Raw genomic sequence first — 18140 nt, forward strand, 5'->3', positions numbered from 1 at the left:
TTTTGTTCATATTACAATTCTTAAATTGTGCTTTAATAAATTAATTCAGAAGTATTGAAATGTCCTTTTATAGCATTCTTAATTTATTCTGCAAATGTATTCTGCCAGAATAATATTTCTGTAAACTATATTCACACATTTTGAAATTGTTTCTAAAAAAAACTTTTGTAAAGGTATTAAACATGAGTGAAGGCTCTAGCTCGCACTTGTGAAGAAGGCTCTGGTCAAAGACGGAACAGTAGCTCTGTGGTCTGGCTGCGGCTGGAAGAGTGTGTTTTAATTAGGTGTTGTTTACGTGTGGGGAGCAGTGCTAGTAGCTTCGAACCATCCCGATCTCGCGAGCTTACATTATGTTTCTCTATAGCGAAACAGAATGTAAGCTCGCGATATCAGGATGGTTCGTACGAAGCTAGAGCGCTAGCTGAACAGATGGTGAAGAGAAAACGAAGAATTTAAGCGCAAACACGGATTTCCTGTGGGATAAGCACACAGGCCTGGCTGATAAAACGGTAAAATAATATGGAAATACACGTGTGCACGACATTGTTTTCGGGTTTCAATGTCAAGCTGATCCACGCGAGTCCAATTATAGTCAGCTAGCATCAAAGCTAACGAACGCGAGTAGCTAGGTAACGCTATGTAAAATGGCGGTCAAATTAGCTAGCTAGCCAGTGCAATGCTAGCAATAGGGAGCTAGTTAACCAGCCGAACTAAATATATATTAGCTACATATTGTCAGATAGTTAGCCAAACATATTTATTTATCTGAACAAAATTGCTTTTTATGCAATTATTCACGAAAGCAGTTCGTGTGACTGGTGCATTTCTGCGAAATATCATGGCGTCGGCTAGCTAGTATAGCCAGCCAACTCGACTGTCTGAATACTGTCGCTAGTGAGCTAGCTAGTCTGACTCAACAAATTGCCATTTGTCAAGATACTTAGCTAACTAGTTGTCTAACTACACATTTTTGGTCATCCCATGTCTTTAGCTATCACACTTAGTTAAACTGGCACAGTGATTAACTCACGTCATTACTTAGCTAACCTTTGCATTTAGCCAGGTAACATCAACTAACTAGGGACAGTAGTTGGTTTATTAGCCAACTAGGTAACATTAGCTATTAAAAGGCCACCCCAACCTAACAGCGCCTTCAGAAAGTATTCACACCCCCTGACTTTTTCCACATTTTGTTGTTACAGCCTGACTTTAAAGTTGATTACATTTAGATTTTTTGTCTCTAGCCTACTGGTATTGACCTAATCATGTGAAAGTGGAATGATTTTGTTAGACATTTTTTGGAATTAATTAAAAATGAAAAGTTTAAATGTCTTGCTTAACAAGTGTCATAAGTTGCATGGACTCACTCTGTGAAATAGTGTTTAACAGTGGTGTAAAGTACTTAAGTATCTCTACAAAACTATTTATAGTTTTGACCACTTTTACTTTGCTACATTACTAAAGAAAATAATGTACTTCTTACTCCATACATTTTCTCTGACACCCAAAAGTATTTTGAATGCTTAGCAGGACAGGAAAATGGTGCAATTCAAGCAACTTATCAAGAGAACATCCCTGGTCATCCCTACTGCCTCTGATTTGGCGGACTCACTAAACACTCATGCTTCATATGTAAATTATGTCTTAGTGTTGGAGTGTGCCCCTGGTTAACGGTTAAAAAAAGGAAAATGGTACCATCTGGTTTGCTTAATATAAGGAATTTTAAATTATTTATACTTTTACTTTTGATACTTAAGTATATTTTATCAATTGCATTTACTTTTGATACTTAAGTACATTAAAACCATATACTTTTAGACTTTTACTCAAGTAGTATTTTACTGGGTGACTTTCATTTTTACTTGAGTCATTTTCTATTAAGGTATCATTACTTTTACTCAAGTATGGCAATTTGGTACTTTTTCCACCACTGGTGTTTAACGTGATTAAATTACATCATGGACTTCAGGAGACAGCGGAGGGAGCACACCCCTATCAACATCGACAGGACTGCAGTGGAGAAGGTGAAAAGCTTCAAGTTCCTCGGCGTACACATCACTGACAATCTGAAATGGTCCACCCACACAGACAGTGTGGTGAAGAAGGCACAACAGCGCCTCTTCAACCTCAGGAGGCTGAAGAAATTCGGCTTGGCCCCTAAGACCCTCACAAACTTTTACAGATGCACAATTGAGAGCATCCTGTCGTGTTGTATCACCGCTTGGTACAGCAACTGAACCGCCCGCAACCGCAGGGCTCTCCAGAGGGTGGTGCGGTCTGCCCAACGCATCACCGGGGGCACACTGCCTTCCCTCCAGGACACCTACAGCACCCGATGTCACAGGAAGGCCAAAGAGATCATCAAGGATATCAACCACCCGAGCCACGGCCTGTTCACCCCGCTATCATCCAGAAGGCGAGGTCAGTACAGGTGCATCAAAGCTGGGACCGAGAGACAAAAAAACTGCTATCTCAAGGCCATCAGACTGTTAAATAGCCATCACTAGCCGGCTACCACCCGGTTACTCAACCCTGCACCTTAGAGGCTGCTGCCCTATGTACATAGACATGGAACACTGGTCACTTTAATAATGTTTACATACTGTTTTACTCATTTCATTTGTATATACTGTATTGTACTGTATTTTAGTCAATGCCACGCCGACATTGCTTGTCCCAATATTTATATATTTCTTAATTCCATTCTTCTACTTTTAGATTTGTGTGAATTGTTAGATACTACTGCACTGTTGGAGCTAGGAACACAAGCATTTCGCTACACCCGCATTTGATTTGATCTCTGTACCCCACACATACAATTATCTCTAAGGTCCCTCAGTTAAGCAATGAAACACATTCAATGACAAAGACCAGGGAGATTTTCCAATGCCTCGCAAAGAAGGGCACCTATTGGTAGATGGGTAAAAATAAAAAAGCAGACATTGAATATCCTTTTGAGCATGGTGAAGTTATTAATTACACTTTGGATGGTGTATCAATACACCCAGTCACTACAAAGATACAGGCGTCCTTCCTAACTCAGTTTCTGGAGAGGAAGGAAACTGCTTAGGGATTTCACCATGAGGCCAATGGTGACTTTAAAACAGTTAGAGTTTAATGGGTGTGATAGGAGAAAATTGATGATGGATCAACAACATTGTAGTTACTCCACAATACTAACCTAATTGACAGAGTGAAAAGGAAGCCTGTACAGAATAAAATGTTACATTTGATACCTCCACCACCTGTTCCTCACCTTGTTTGCTTTGACTAGTTTTCTTCCTTTCCCCCACCATGCAGCTGTTGTGTATCCCTTCCTTACTGAGTGCAATCAAACCCCTCACCAACTGCAATGAAATACCAAGTAATATGTCTTGTCACAGATGCCACACTCGAGACGGTACCCGTCCTCAGAAAGGGCCAGCCGGAGCAGCTATCAAGACCGAGACAGAGGACGCAAGCAGAGGCACCGCAGATCGCCCTCTTTTTCCTCTAGCAGTGACCGGGATAGAGACAGAAGGGGACGGGGAAACCGACAGGAGGGAAGCTACGCTCGCTCCAGGAGGTGTGTTTGTATGGTTGTATTATATTTGTGTACTTGCATACTAAATAGTTGGTATGGAAGCTTTTGTACTGTATGATAGTTTAGTTTATCTGGTATAAATGTTTTTTTAAAACTCTCAATAGGTTAATGTACCAGTATCAGAGTGCTCTGATGGCATTCATTGAATAACGTGTAACCTGAGTTTCAGCAATGTGCCGCCTTAAATGGTCAGAGACACCACTGCTCTAACCCGTTGTGTTGGGTGCTTCTGTTGCAGCTACGATAATCGTTCGGCAGACCGCAGGCCATACGACCGACGCTATTGTGAGGGCTACCGGCGCCTGGACCAGAGCCGCGAACGAGACCGCGGAAACCGGGAAAGGGAACATGGAGGTGCACCAGCAGCAGCCGACGGTTACTACGCACGTGACTTCTCACCGAACATGTGCGACTACCGGCGGGGGCGCGAGAGGGAACGGGAGGAGTCGTACCGAAGGAAGGGCAGCAGGCGTAAGCACAAACGAAGGCGGCGTAGAACCAGGTCCTATAGCCCATCCTCCTCGGTGAGTACAGCCCGGCCCGAGCTTGTCCTTTAACCCTCCCGCTCCTTTCTTTCTATCTTTCTCTACTCCTCTCTTTCCCTCATGTCTTTCTGTCTCTACTTCTCTATAACCTTCTTGTCCACAGCTCCTGGACTTGGTAAGTAGTACAATCTTTTTTGTTTTGTTTTTGTCAGCAGGATTTGAATAGTTTTGTCTTAGTTAATTCCAGATTTACCTTCTACAATCTTCTCATAAAATGTGTTGTGTAGTGAGACATTGACTGTTTTTGGACACACGTTGTGGATAAAGCATAATCCACATTCTCTCCTTCTGCGTTAAGTAGACAAATGAGAGAGGGGACCATAGGGTGGGATGTATCTATGTATTACTGATTTTAATCTTGAAGAACTATTTTCTGCTTGATTGCCTTATCATCCTCTCATTTTATTTGTTTTCTTGGGAAGTACTCTGCTTCATTTTATGTGGGCAATATCATAGCTTGATGTAGATATTTTTGGTATTTTATGAATTGGCTTTTTGTTCATGAATGGATATGCAGGTTGCTTCCTTATTTGTAATAACACGGGTTAAAAGGTAGAGGGGGAGAGAAGCAGAGGACAAAATGTGATCTTTGACTTGTTCCCTTGCACTATATCCCTATCGTTATATATTTCCTCACGTGGTGTCATACGAATCGCCCTATGACCACCAAACCCACCTACAACCACTACGTCAACTACAACATCACCCTCCTCCTCCCTCCTCCTCTACCTGTGCCGCCTTCCATCGCCGTGGCTACGGCTGCCCCTGAAAACCCCCTGTCCCCTGTCGGTCGTGTCGTGACCTGCTAATGCCGTGGGGGCTGAAAACAGCGGAGTGACAGCCGGACGCGGGCACTGAGTGTGAGGGACGACGAGGAAGGGCACCTGATCTGTCGGAGTGGGGACGTCCTGCAAGAGAGATGTACTCACTGCCACTACTCTATCGTAACCCTTCTCCATATGAGTATTTAAAACCATAGAGCATTCACTGACAGGGGAATGCCTGATGATGATGCCATGGTAGAATGCTGTTGGCTCTAGCTCAAAAAGCAGGGTGGATAGCACACATTTTTTTGAGGATACCGGTTTTAGATAAATACTGCTCGTTGTGTTGAGGCTATCCCACTGTGGTTTTATATCAGAAATATTAGATTTTTTCCCTAACACAGCATATCCTTTTAACTTCTTAATTGTCTCTCTTGCGCTTTAGTTTAAACTCAAGTCCAGGTCTAAATACATGTATTTTTTAGTAATACTTTCATTGGGAAAAGCAATTAGGAACGTTTATGTTTTGAATAGTTTTCCAACCCCTCATCTAGCCCTTTCCTTCAAAACTAACATGAGGCCTACCTAGTAAACATCCATAGGGCCTATACAACATTTAAGTTGTCTGCAGTGTTGCATTTTTGATGCTACACTTTATAAAATTATTTTTAGTGGTAAATTAAGAGCATGATTTGTATGGTTAAAAACCACATTATGATCCATGATCTCATAACACCCACCCACCTCTTAACATATAGTTTTACCATTTTCCAGCTCGCATCCCTGGCATGACTTGTATGTTATCTTCTTCCAGTTTGAAACCACATTTATTTGCTTAGTGTGCACATTAACACTTATTTCACAAGTTTTGCTTGAGTGGGTTTTTCAATTACATAGGTTAACCAGTAAAACCCAACACATTTCTCCCTCCTGACGCCCTTGCTCTAAAATAGGCACACCACCACAACATCTGTAGGAATATACTTTTTTGTTTTCCTTCCTATAGGCTGCTGGGGGGGCACTCTAAATTTTTCCCATTATTTGTTCTGGTAGTGTGTGGACCCCAATTATCATAGGTTATCTAGGACCGTGTAAAAGTAAAGATTTTCTTTAGGCATTCCATTTGTCCACAACCTGAAAAGGGGGATGGGTGCTAGTATTGAAACGCCTGTCACTTTTTTTTGCCTTGGTGTCCCTGCTCTGGTCCACATGTCTAATTCTTCTCTTCCCTTCTTTCCCGCTCTCTTTCCCGCTCTGTCTGTCTTCCAGATGAGATTGTCAGCACTCTGGGGGAAGGCACCTTTGGGAGGGTGATGCAATGTATTGACCATCGTCGGTATGTATCCACATAAAAACAACTGCTCTGACTGTTAGCTGGTGGCCCTTTAAAGCCTCTGGAGTCCTATTTTTTTTCTCTTAAGTGTTCCCTCTCCCTGCACTAGGCGTTTACTATTTACAAATAGTAGTTCTAGAGTTAGAGCCCTCCTCCTTCAGCTGATCCTGTTATTCCATCATGTCGTGGCCGTTTGCTGAGGGTGGATTAGCGCCTGCACTTAGGCTGAATATAGACCTCTGTGTGCTTCCCTATGGGCCCTGGTCAAAAGAAGTGCACTATAAAGGAAATGAGTTGCCATTTGGGACGCAGCCTCTGCCTCGCTCACCCTCCCTTTAATTATGGAAGAGCGTCGTCACTCCGTGCCAGTAGAAATGCAAACCATGCGCGGCAATGATACCCCGTGCAAATTTGTTCCTTGCTAATGTCCCTGCCTATGCTCCCTTAAGCACAATACGAGTTTGAACTTTAATGTGATAAAGCCATACTTAATTTTGGGAACATAACATGTTGCATAATCAACATGCAAGGACAAGGGAATATAATTTACTCATCACAATACAGTTTGCTTGTATGAAATAAGGTGGAATTTCATGGCTTTGAGACCCTATTTTCTCAACAAGGTTATAGAATTGGACAAATTAAAGAGACTGAAATATCTGTTTTCAAAAGCTATCTTTAGGGTATCCATCTTTTTTTAGCTACCAAACCTGTGACACCAGGTTCCCAAGCAACGGCACTAACTTGGGTTATGTAGATGGACCTACTTTAGGGAATCACAGCTTTGCACCATAAGGTATTCCCTCATGTATTGTGTGTCTATATTCATATGTGGTGTGGTTAGTTATATCTTTGTCATGCATACGGTATGTGTCTTACAGGGGAGGGGCCGCTGTTGCTCTGAAGATCATAAAAAATGTGGAGAAATACAAGGAAGCAGCTCGTCTGGAGATCAATGTGCTGGAGAGAATCAATGAGAAGGACCCGGAAAACAAACAGTGAGTAGCCTACTACTGACTCAGACCACTACGGTGTATTGTTCAGTACCAGGGATTTTTCTGCCATTTAAATAGTTGGGCGGGCCGCCTAAGCGTTTTTTCGGGTCGGCTGAGTCAAAACAGTGTACTTTTTAAAAACAAATAATTACATTCCTTTTCTGAATGGAAAAACACTTTCAGTGTAAAATTAAATGACTAAAATCAGATATAAAGTATGTAGAAAATAATGGACCTATATATTTTGAAGTAATATAATCTTTGAGAACTAACAATCACTAAAATAAAAGCTAGACAGTCAGGGAGACTTGAAAATTCCAAAAACAATGAATTTAGCAGTATTGATTTTATTAGGTTTGAGCAAAAGAGGTTTATTAGGTTTAACATTTTGAGCTTTTTAAACTGCACAATTTTCTCTCAGCTCCATGGCAAACTGTTTAGAATTGCAGGAAATTAGCATTAAAACTGCACAAATGTATCTCGGCTCCATGGATAAATCTGTAGAATTGCATGAAGTTGGCATAAAAATGCAAGCATTTCTCTACATCACTGAGATGGGGGGCCTCAGAAATTCAGCCTTGCTGACCATGCCCATTGCCACACCCACCACCTAAACACCTTTTTGATCCAGAAAAAAACCTGATTACACACGATCCTGTATCATTTTGTTTTTATTGAATTATGTTTGCTTTGTTAGTTACATGTAATATGTAACCCCTCTCCTCATCTTTCCTCCCAGCCTGTGTGTGCAGATGTATGACTGGTTCGACTACCACGGCCACATGTGCATCTCCTTTGAGCTGCTGGCCCTCAGCACCTTCGACTTCCTCAAGGAGAACAACTACCTGCCCTATTCCATCGCCCAGGTCCGACACATGGCCTACCAGCTATGCCTGTCCGTCAAGTGTAAGTTTATATATTGATTTGTTTATTTTAAAAAATGATTGCCTTTATTTAAACGGGTAAGTCATTGAGAACACATTTTCTTTCACAATAACAGCCCGAGATAAGTGCACTCAGATACTAGCAGTCAACTAGTCATAATTCTCGCTCCAAAGCCTGGCTGTCAATTGTAAGTGCACTCCGATATTACGCTACTATCTTGTATTTATTGCCTTTATTTAACCAGATTAGTTATCAAGAGCACATTCTCTTTAACAATTTCAACATGACCTACCAACTGGCATAAGTCTCACTCCAACAACCAATGCCCTACATAGACCCCAAACACTACCATCACACAATCCTTCATTCATTCCTTTTTGTTGATTTAGCCTCCCCCTCCTTACTCACCTAGAGAGAGGTTGGAATTGGAATGTAAGGCCACCATTGTTTGCAATAAGAAGCCTTTAGCCACATAAGGGCATCGTTGGTTCAAACACACCTATTAGAAGAGTGCTCTTTTCGTGGACCACCATCGAATGTGAATGGCTGTTGGGATTTTAACTGGGATTTTCTCCTCACAGTTCTTCATGATACCAAGTTGACGCACACAGACCTGAAGCCAGAAAACATCCTGTTTGTCAATTCTGACTTCACTATGACCTATAACGTAGAGAAGGTGAGACGAGGAGTCAGACCTCAGGATAATAGGCTTTCTGCAGAGCCTGTTTTGCTTTCATAGGATGCATCCCAAATGGCACCCTATTCCCTAATAGTGCACTACTTTTAACCAGGGCCTGTTCAAAAGTAGTGCACTACATAGGGAAATGGTTGCCATTTGGGACAGAACCTGAGTGTCATCGCAAATGCTTTGGCAGTCAGATATTGCCTGAAGTGCAAATGATGATTAGGCCTAAATGTCCCAAAGCAAAACAAATGGGAAGCATTTTCAGTTTGGATACAGGTATGGTTTAATGTCAGAAGCATGAAAATAGATAATGTCAAGGTTACTAGATATCAGGAATGGACTAATCAAGGTGTCACTGACTAGCCCCTTGTCTAAAAGTTTAGCTTTACTTGTTTCATGAGGTTTGAAATCAAGTTTGTGCATTCTGCCTTTTAAAAAAAAGAAGAAAACAAAGTTCTAAACCATGTCCTTTTCACCTTCCTCCCTACAGAAGCGCGACGAGCGGACAGTGAAGAGCACAGACGTACGGGTGGTGGACTTTGGCAGCGCCACGTTTGACCACGAGCACCACAGCACCATCGTCTCCACAAGGCACTACCGCGCCCCGGAAGTCATACTAGGTGAGTGACCTCCCACTTCAGACTCCAGAGTTACCCCTATCTTCCTTCAGGCCAGTTAGATGAACAATTGGATGAGGACTGTTCTAAACTAAGGGTGGTGTAACCACTACATTGGCAATGCACTGCTATAGTCTGTCTGGTTGCTTCAATTGGGCGAGGAGGGCTATTCTAAAACAGAGGGGGTGTTCCTTGGCAGTGGCATTGAACTGCCATAGTCTGCCAGTTCTGTTCCAGTCAGGTAGACACTGAACAACAATCCACAGTCAGACACTAAGCACAGTTGACCGGCTTTAGTGCATGAGATGAGAAATAGTTGAGTGTGCTTGCTCAGAGTTGAGCTGGGTTGATTGTCTTTTCACATACTTTCAAAGCTCAAGGTGTAAACTTACCCTTGGCCTCCTTGTTCTATTTAAAGAAATTCAATCTTCACCCTCTTGATCTACAATGCTTGTTGTGAAGTAACAACCAATGTTTAGGCAGAAAGCTGCTGCTGCTGAAACTTTGGTTGTTGCTTTTGGTAAATCGAAGCACTGGAGCAAGCGTGTGAGTCTAGGGTCTTTAAATTGAGCTTTTTCACTTTTTTATTCGGTTCCACCAGCCTACACAGCACCAATTCAGATGTGCATTAAACAATAAGGGGCCATTTCCTGGACACAGATTAAGCCTAGTCCTATACTGAAAAGCAAGCTAAATGGAGAATGCCAATTGACAATACTTTTTAGTCCAGGATTAGGCTTAATCTGTGTCCGGGAAACCACCAGAATATTTGTTTACCCATTCTGTGTTTTGTCCTGTAGAGCTGGGCTGGAGCCAGCCTTGTGATGTGTGGAGCATCGGTTGCATCCTGTTCGAGTACTACCTGGGCTTCACCTTGTTTCAGGTAAAACCCCACTTCCCTTCCCAACCCCATGCTGTCTGTGGCGACAGCTGCCTCCAAGATTTCTCGGAGTCTGGTCGATTCAGGTTGTCAGGAGTGAACGAAGCCCAGAATGGCTTGCTGCCTGGTCACTTGGATTGGTCAGCCCGGAATCGGACCAGTATCACACCAACATGTGTACCCACAAATACATTCGCACACATACACGCACACTCTGAGCCAGAGACCGCAGCAGATAAACACAGCTGCTAATCCTATTGGGATCAACCCTTGGTTGAGGTTGTCCTCCGTGTTCTGAGTTTTGCCTGGCTACCATAGGTGATAGCTCTCACATTCTATTCTGTTCAAAGCTCTCAACTTCAGCCACATTTTATTCTGTTATCAGTAAAATTGTTGCAAGATAGGTGAGGTCTCTAATGCTGTATGTTGGCAAAGGTCTAGTTGCTGATATCCACTATCTACATTTATGGTCATTTATACACTGAAAGAGATGAATGGTGATGAAAGAGATGACATTAAGATTTACCTTTGCTATTTTGTTTGTTCATCCCTCCCTCAGACTCATGATAACAGGGAGCATCTGGCCATGATGGAGAGAATACTGGGGCCGGTGCCCTCCAGGATGATACGCAAGACAAGGTCAGAACTCGCACACGACCAGGTGCATCTGTGTAGTTGTAGGTCAAAAAGTAATCCATCACACACCCCCATAGTGTTGTTTTGTCTAGTGTCTAGTTGTTGACGCAGAGCATCAAAGTAAAGTTGTGGGTTTAAGCCACATCAAAGGGCCTGTTAGTAATAGGCTGGACAATAGAACAAGTCAAAATTCACCCAAGGCTGAAAAATGGCCAAAGGAAGTTGGCTGAGCTGGAACACTAATGTGAGGCAATAGCTAATTAATTGAAACTAACCTTCGCAGAGCCTCTTCTGACTGGAGTGATGCTTAGAATTACATTTCCCCTAAATGGCTCAAAATAAATTATCCCTTTTTATTTTACCACTACAATCTGTTCTTAGGACGAAACTGGGGGGGAAAAAACATTTTACATTTACGTTTTACATTTTAGTCGTTTAGCACACTCTTATCCAGAGCGACTTACAGTTAGTGAGCGCATACATTTTTGTTTTCTTCTTCATACTGTGTAGGAGAAAAAAAACGTGTGTAGAAAGTAAACATCCGCACCTCGATGGTGTCAACTGTGCTTATGTCTGCGTAATGAGGAAGTAGGGAAAAAATGAAAACATCTGACTATTTCTGGTCTAGTGATCGATGACAACCGAGCTCGCTGCCCAGACAACAATGGTCCATATACCCTTTAACCAAAAACACCATACATTAGTTAATTATTTAAAAAAACTTTCTTAAGATGGGTAACATTATCTGCCAAAGTCACACCCCCTTAAAACACCAATCGGCTAAAAAGCTAGGATGGGGCTGGAGAAATGTAACCACTACAATGTACAGACAGATTATTTTATTTAGCAAACATTCTTATCCAGAGCAATTTTCAGGAGCAATGAGGTTAAGTGCCTTGCTCAAGGGCACATCGACAAATGTTTGCCTAGTCTGCTCAGGGATTCGAACCAGCAACCTTTGGGTTACATTGTTCATTGTTATGCTGTAAATGGCTATTTTATGGTTGCAAGTGATAGAATTAACTAACAAATATTGTATATTTTGCAATTCTGAGTAAATAATACTTCAGTAAGGATATACACTTTATTCAGTGACCTTAGGTATAGAAACTGATGGTCAGATCAATACATGGCTTCGAAAAATGTTGTTTCAATTGCTAAATAATTCCAATAGATGGCAGCATAAGACCACAAATGAAATCTCAGAAGATCCGTTTTCTTTCCCTGGATACATTTTTCTGCTCCCTCAAAAGCAACACAGGCCTAATACAAGAGATATATCTGTAAAGTAATGAGTAACCATTTTAGAAAATCATGGGACATAGTTTTTGGTTGCATGCTATTTTATGTCAATCATATTGCTGCTATAGACTATAACTGATGCTTTGTGGTCTTGTGCTGCCATCTATTGGAAATATTTAGCAATTAAAAGTTATTAATTCACATAAAGACATTGGTGAGGCAGCTGAGAAATAGTGTATGTTTCTTATTAATACCTGAGATCAGTCTCAAACCTGCCCCACCTATCCCAGTCAATTGCTGGACTTTCACATAGGAGTTACTATGTCACACCCAGTTCAAACCACATCAAGTATTCTGCCTATCATAAAATAACTAATAACAACAACAAAAAACAGCAAAATGCTTACATAGGTTTTGATTAAAAAAATAACAATCAATGCTATTTAGTACTATAATGGTATTTACTAACGTAATATTATTATTAAAATCGTTTCTAAAAATGTTCTAGGCTACCCTACCCAAGAATTAGGGTTAAGGCTAAAATAGGTTATCCATATTGTTAGGGGTTAGGGCTAAAATAGGTTATACCTAGGGTTAAGGCTAAAATAGGTTATAGTAGGTTTAGGGTTTTTAGGGCAAAAAACAGTGTGTTTATAGCTCGCTTGCTCCTCCCTGTGGCCTTCTGTGGGTACTACAAAACTCATTTGTGACCCTTGCTAGGCTCATAATCTGAGGTAGCAACTATGAGCTAGACCTATCCATTTGGTTTGCAACTCAGTGAACCTGCGCAGCATTCGCTCAATTCGATGCCTACGAACGAACAGATTTCGACGCATATCAAATTACCCATAAGCTATTTAGTTTTAATTAAAAATGTATTCTGGCTGTTTAAATCAGCCACATCTTGAAAAAGGGACATACGTTTTGTTTAGGTTTACACCTTTTTCTGAAAAAAAATATGGTTAACCATGACCAGAAAATGTTTGATGGCTATGTGCCAGCCATCGCTAGCACTGTGGGTCAACACAATGTGTACCCAGGCAAACAGTGAGCTTGCTCACCAATAGCCGTAACTTGGTTAATAATAAGTTGCCTGAGGTAAGCCTACGAGTTTAACGTGGGCAGGTCTCATTGCCAGCAATAGCGAAGCAGGCATTGTGATGCAGAACAATGCCTGGGAATATAAATTTCGGAAGGCGAGTTGGTGCCACGGTGCTCAATAGAACTAATAGGAGCTGGCAGGGTGAAAAATGCCCTAAAATAAGGCCTGTTTTTATCTCTATATGCCACTCTTCCTCAATCTTTGCAATAATTTCTCTCTCCCCTTAACTCAGGAAGCAGAAATATTTTTACCGTGGCCGTCTGGACTGGGACGAGAGCTCGTCAGCTGGGAGATACGTGAGGGAGAACTGCAAACCCTTACGGGTAAGAGAACAGCTCCTTTTCCCTCCCTTGTGTATCACCCCACTACTTATCTTCTTTCCCCTCTACTTCCCATTTACCCCCTCATGTCGGCTTAACCAGGGATTTCTGATATCAATCTCTATTTAGACATTATTAAAATGAACCCTAACCCCCAATCTAGTATCCACATTTTCCTGATTTTCATTATGCTGATCACATCTCTATATGCTCTCTCAGAGGTACCTGTTGTCAGAGGCCGAGGAGCACCATCGGCTGTTTGACCTGATTGAGAGCATGCTGGAGTACGAGCCCGCTAAGCGCCTGGCCCTGGCAGACTCCCTCAGACACCCTTTCTTTGAATCGGGGACAGCAGGCGATGCGGTGGGGGGGAAGAGCTGGGAGGGCAACCGCGACATCAGCCGGTGACCCCGTGACCTCCACACTCTTCTTTTATTCTTTTAAATTTTTTACAGACTCTTAACGATAGAGCGATTTAAGGTGGAGCAGACCGATATGACCACTTAAGGCGGTACGGCCAAATTTGATGGGCCTGACCAGTCTGTCTGAAATCCTTTGGTCATTCATCACAGCATGGACCTGTTTCCTCCTGCTTACTGTACTGCCCCCACCCATCTCCACAGTTAGGAGAGAGGCTCATGCTGGCAGCTAGAAGACCAGAAGGACTTCAGAAGAAGACAGACCTCTACTTAGTCCTCTCGGCTTCTGCTCCAACAGAAGACAAATGACCAAGAGAGGAGTTTTTAGCCCAACCTTAAACTACCCAGACCCAGCTCCAGTCTTCCGCATGTAAAGGAAAGGACTGGCCTAGTCTGGTGGAACACTAGTGAGAGCAAGAGAAGCTTTGCTATGAAATCCAATATTGTGACCGCTTCATTTGAGGTGAAAGGCTTGGAGAAGAGGGGCATTGTAATGAGTAACGTGCTATTTGGAAACTCTTGACCATGCCACAGCCATCGATCTGGACTAATATTAGCCAATTGGATGGCACGTTTCGTCAATAAGTGATTGACACACCACATTTATTGCTTATATAGGCCTCTCCTATTGATATAATATATCATCTGTATCTCTGTTACGTTATGCAATGCTTTTGAGGAGAGGGATTATGATGCCATATTAATGTAATAATAGTACTCACGACTGGACATGTTTTCTCAGCTGGTCTTCATCTTGTCTGGGGAAATGACAGACCCTCACACAAATCAGACCCCACACAACACAAACTGCAAACTGCCTTTTACATGTGTGATAGTATCAGGCCTGTGGTCTGAGATGAAGCACACACAGGTTCATAATAGTAACGTATGGCATCCCAATGCCACAGGCACACCGCATCACACAGTTTACAGTATTTATTATGAGACGTTACTGGTGTTCATCTCCCTGTACATTAAATTTTTTGTATGAGATTTAAATGTATAAAACTATGTATGATTCTGTAGAATTAAAGTTATGTCCTCCTTTGCCAAGGCTTGTGGTGCCTTTAATTTCAGCTTTGGCCTCTGGTTGAGTTATGGGGAGGCGTTTTGTCTTAAATACTCAACTGTGTCTTTTGAATCCCTAATGTATCTCGTGACTGTAGCCCTTATGACTACAGTGTGTGTGTATGTGGCCAAACTAGTGTTGGCATAAGATATAGCAGGCTGTCAGGAAACCCTTGACTGACCCTGGCCTATTGCTCTATTTAGTAGTATTGTACCACCAACTCTGCTGCTACTGCTAACCAAATAGTCTGTAGATAAGTAGTGTTAGGACATGGGCTCTATCTTCTCACCTTCTCAACCCTATTAGAGGAGAAGGACCAAGGTCCCTCCCCTCGGATTTTCTCCTCCGATGTGTTTTGAGGAGGAGTAGAAAAGGGTTTGCAAGGAAAATGAATTGAGATTCACCCATGGACACTCCTCTAAAGTCTGACGTGTGATCTCTGACACAGCAGGCTCACCCACAGGAAGGGCCAAGGACAGGAGGATCAGCTGTGGCAACCATGCAGCAACTAAGTTTTTTTATTGGATTTTGTAAATTTTTATTACCAGTTTATTTCCATCAGTCAAAATGTATAGACATGATGAAGGGTGGTGGTGACTGAGTGACTCTTGTGCTATTTGGGTACAAAGTAGTGGAAGGCTGATGGATCCAGGTTGCATCAATGAGTCACTCAACTTCAATTGGCAGCTATTCTAAAGAAAAGAGGATATCCCCTCGCTGATATTGAAAACAAAAGTGATTCATGCCTCTTAACTGTCTTCCTCAAGACCATGGGTTCTCTCTCTCTACCCCCTCTCTCATGCTTTATTTATGGTCAGATCTACTCATCCATCAGAACTAACAGATATAACCTGGCAACACATAGGTCTGTAACTATACCTACACTGACAGTTCATTACAAACTAACCAAATTCTAAGAATGGGAATGGGTCATTCCATGTCATCATTGAAATCGACATGATGCTTGTTTCTTTCCTACACTGGTTTGTTTGCCTCCCTGTAGGTTCTAATGAGATTAGTGCTTATGTCTTAAACTAATCTGCCTGAGAGGAGGAGACAAGCCACTTTACCGGACAAATGCGCACAAGTCCATCAACCGGAGTACCTCAAGCAATGCTGTTTTGCCACTGAGGAAAAATGTGGATTACCTGACTTTCTTGGATACTGCAAATATACTATTTACAGGTAATAATAATGTGGGTAACACTTGAAAGAGCCTTGCATAGATTTTTGTTGTGATGTCTGTTATTCAGTATGGTTGGCTGTATTGTAAATAATGTAGTCGACATTGGTTCCATTTTGTCATTGATAATGCCCCTTTCTATGACTGTTCATATCAACTTGCAATCAGAGACGGTGCATGTACTTTTATGTAGTTTCCCTCCTTTGTACTAGCCTTGTGCAGAAAAAATCTTCCCAACCTAATCATTATTCTATCTTTGCCGTTGACAGGTTTGAAAAAAAAGAGGCCATCAGTTGAGTTCCTCCAGCTCTGAGTGAGAGATACTGAAACACTACGCTCAAAGCAGCGCAGACACATACAACTAGAGATGGATTTTATGGTGGATCTTAAGTCCCTGGGTGATCCCATCAAGCAGTTCAGCAATTATGTGTCGGGAACGGGGACCAAACCAGACAACAAAATACGCACCAAAAAGTGCACGGGGGCCCAATGGAAGAGCATAGTCGTGAGCACGGGCTCAATGGAAGAGCGTAATGAGAAGGAAGAGTGTCTCTTGCACCAAAACTTGCAGAGAGCTGTACCAGACTCCTGGCTCAGAGCATACCATGCTGACATTCAAAGAGAAAGGTAGAGATGGTTGGCCATTGTTTTTAGTAGATATAAAATCATTGAAGGCCAGTTTCCCAGACAGAAATTAAGCCTAATCCTGGACTAAAAAGTACTTTCAATGGAGATTCTTCATTGAGCATGCTTTTTAGTCCAGGCCTACACTAAATCTGTGTCTGGGAAACCGGCCCGTAGAGCTTATATAGATAAGTATCAAATGTTTAAGAACAGTGCATTCGGGAAGTATTCAGACTCCTTGACTTTTTCCACATTTTGTTACGTTACAGCCTTATTCTAAAATGGATTGAATAAAAATATAAAAACTCAATCTACACACAATAGCCCTTAATGACAAAGCAAAAACAGGTTTTTAGACATTTTTGCAAATGTATAAAAATAAATAAACTGAAACCTTACATAGGTGTTCAGATCCTTTGCTATGAGACTCAAAATTGAGCTCAGTTGCATCCTGTTTCCATTGATCATCCTTGAGATGTTTCTACAAATTTAATTGATTGGACATGATTTGGAAAGGCACACACCTGTCTAAGGTCCCACAGTTGACAGTGCATGTCAGAGCAAAAACCAAGCCATGAGGTCAAATGAATTTTCCGTAGAGCTCCAAGACAGAATTGTGTCGAGGCACAGTTCTGGGGAAGGATACTAAAACATTTCTGTAGCATTGAATGTCCCCAAGAACAAAGTGGCCTCAATCATTCTTAAATGGAAGAAGTTTGGAACCACCAAGACTCTTACTAGAGCTGGCCAGGGAGGTGACCAAGAACCCAATGGTCACTCTGACAGAGCTCCAGAGTTCCTCTGTGGAGATGGGAGAACCTTCCAGAAGGACAACCATCTCTGCAGCACTCCACCAATCAGGCCTTTATGGTAGAGTGGCCAGACGGAAGCCACTCCTCAGTAAAAGGCACATGACAGCCCACTTGGAGTTTGCCAAAAGGCACCTAAAGGACTCTTCAGACCATGAGAAACAAGATTCTCTGGTCTGATGAAACCAAGATTGAACTCTCTGGCCTGAATGCCAAGCATCACGTCTGGAGGAAACCTGGCACCATCCCTACGGTGAAGCATGGTGGTGGCAGCATCATGCTGTGGGGATGTTTTTCAGCGGCAGGGACTGGGAGACTAGTCAGGATCGAGGTAAAGATGAACGGAGCAAAGTACAGAGAGGATCCTTGATGAAAACCTGTTCCAGAGCGCTCAGGACCTCAGACTTGGGTGAAGGTTCACCTTCCAACAGGACAACGACCCTAAGCAC

At 42.2% G+C, this 18140-nt stretch overlaps 1 protein-coding gene across 3 annotated transcripts; it reads left to right on the top strand.

Moving 5' to 3' along the window:
- Positions 1-353: 353 nt before the first annotated feature.
- On the top strand, positions 354-15054 carry LOC121586325 (dual specificity protein kinase CLK2-like). 3 transcript variants are annotated; one of them, XM_041902934.2, is made up of 13 exons: positions 354-509; positions 3384-3565; positions 3822-4107; positions 4959-5049; positions 6162-6228; positions 7107-7223; positions 7960-8126; positions 8687-8781; positions 9281-9410; positions 10208-10290; positions 10847-10926; positions 13500-13590; positions 13807-15054. In XM_041902934.2, the coding sequence occupies exons 2-13, from the start codon at positions 3384-3386 to the stop codon at positions 13993-13995; spliced, it is 1578 nt and encodes a 525-aa protein (XP_041758868.1). In that variant the 5' UTR covers positions 354-509; the 3' UTR covers positions 13996-15054. The 3 variants fall into 3 exon arrangements, with proteins under 3 accessions (XP_041758868.1, XP_041758869.1, XP_041758870.1); XM_041902935.1 differs by lacking the exon at positions 354-509 and adding an exon at positions 2386-2421; XM_041902936.1 differs by lacking the exons at positions 354-509; positions 3384-3565; positions 4959-5049 and having other exon boundaries at positions 4022-4107.
- Positions 15055-18140: the final 3086 nt, after the last annotated feature.

The sequence above is a fragment of the Coregonus clupeaformis genome, chromosome 17 (genome assembly GCF_020615455.1).
Source record: "Coregonus clupeaformis isolate EN_2021a chromosome 17, ASM2061545v1, whole genome shotgun sequence".
Lineage (NCBI taxonomy): Eukaryota > Metazoa > Chordata > Actinopteri > Salmoniformes > Salmonidae > Coregonus > Coregonus clupeaformis.

What these genes read in the sequence shown, in the direction of transcription:
- LOC121586325 (XM_041902934.2), top strand. Translation starts at nt 3,384, where the DNA reads ATGCCACACTCGAGACGGTACCCGTCCTCAGAAAGGGCCAGCCGGAGC. An exon ending in AGCTACGCTCGCTCCAGGAG is followed by an intron (nt 3,566 to 3,821) that starts GTGTGTTTGTAT and finishes CTTCTGTTGCAG; the next exon opens with CTACGATAATCGTTCGGCAG. An exon ending in CGCCCCGGAAGTCATACTAG is followed by an intron (nt 9,411 to 10,207) that starts GTGAGTGACCTC and finishes TTTGTCCTGTAG; the next exon opens with AGCTGGGCTGGAGCCAGCCT.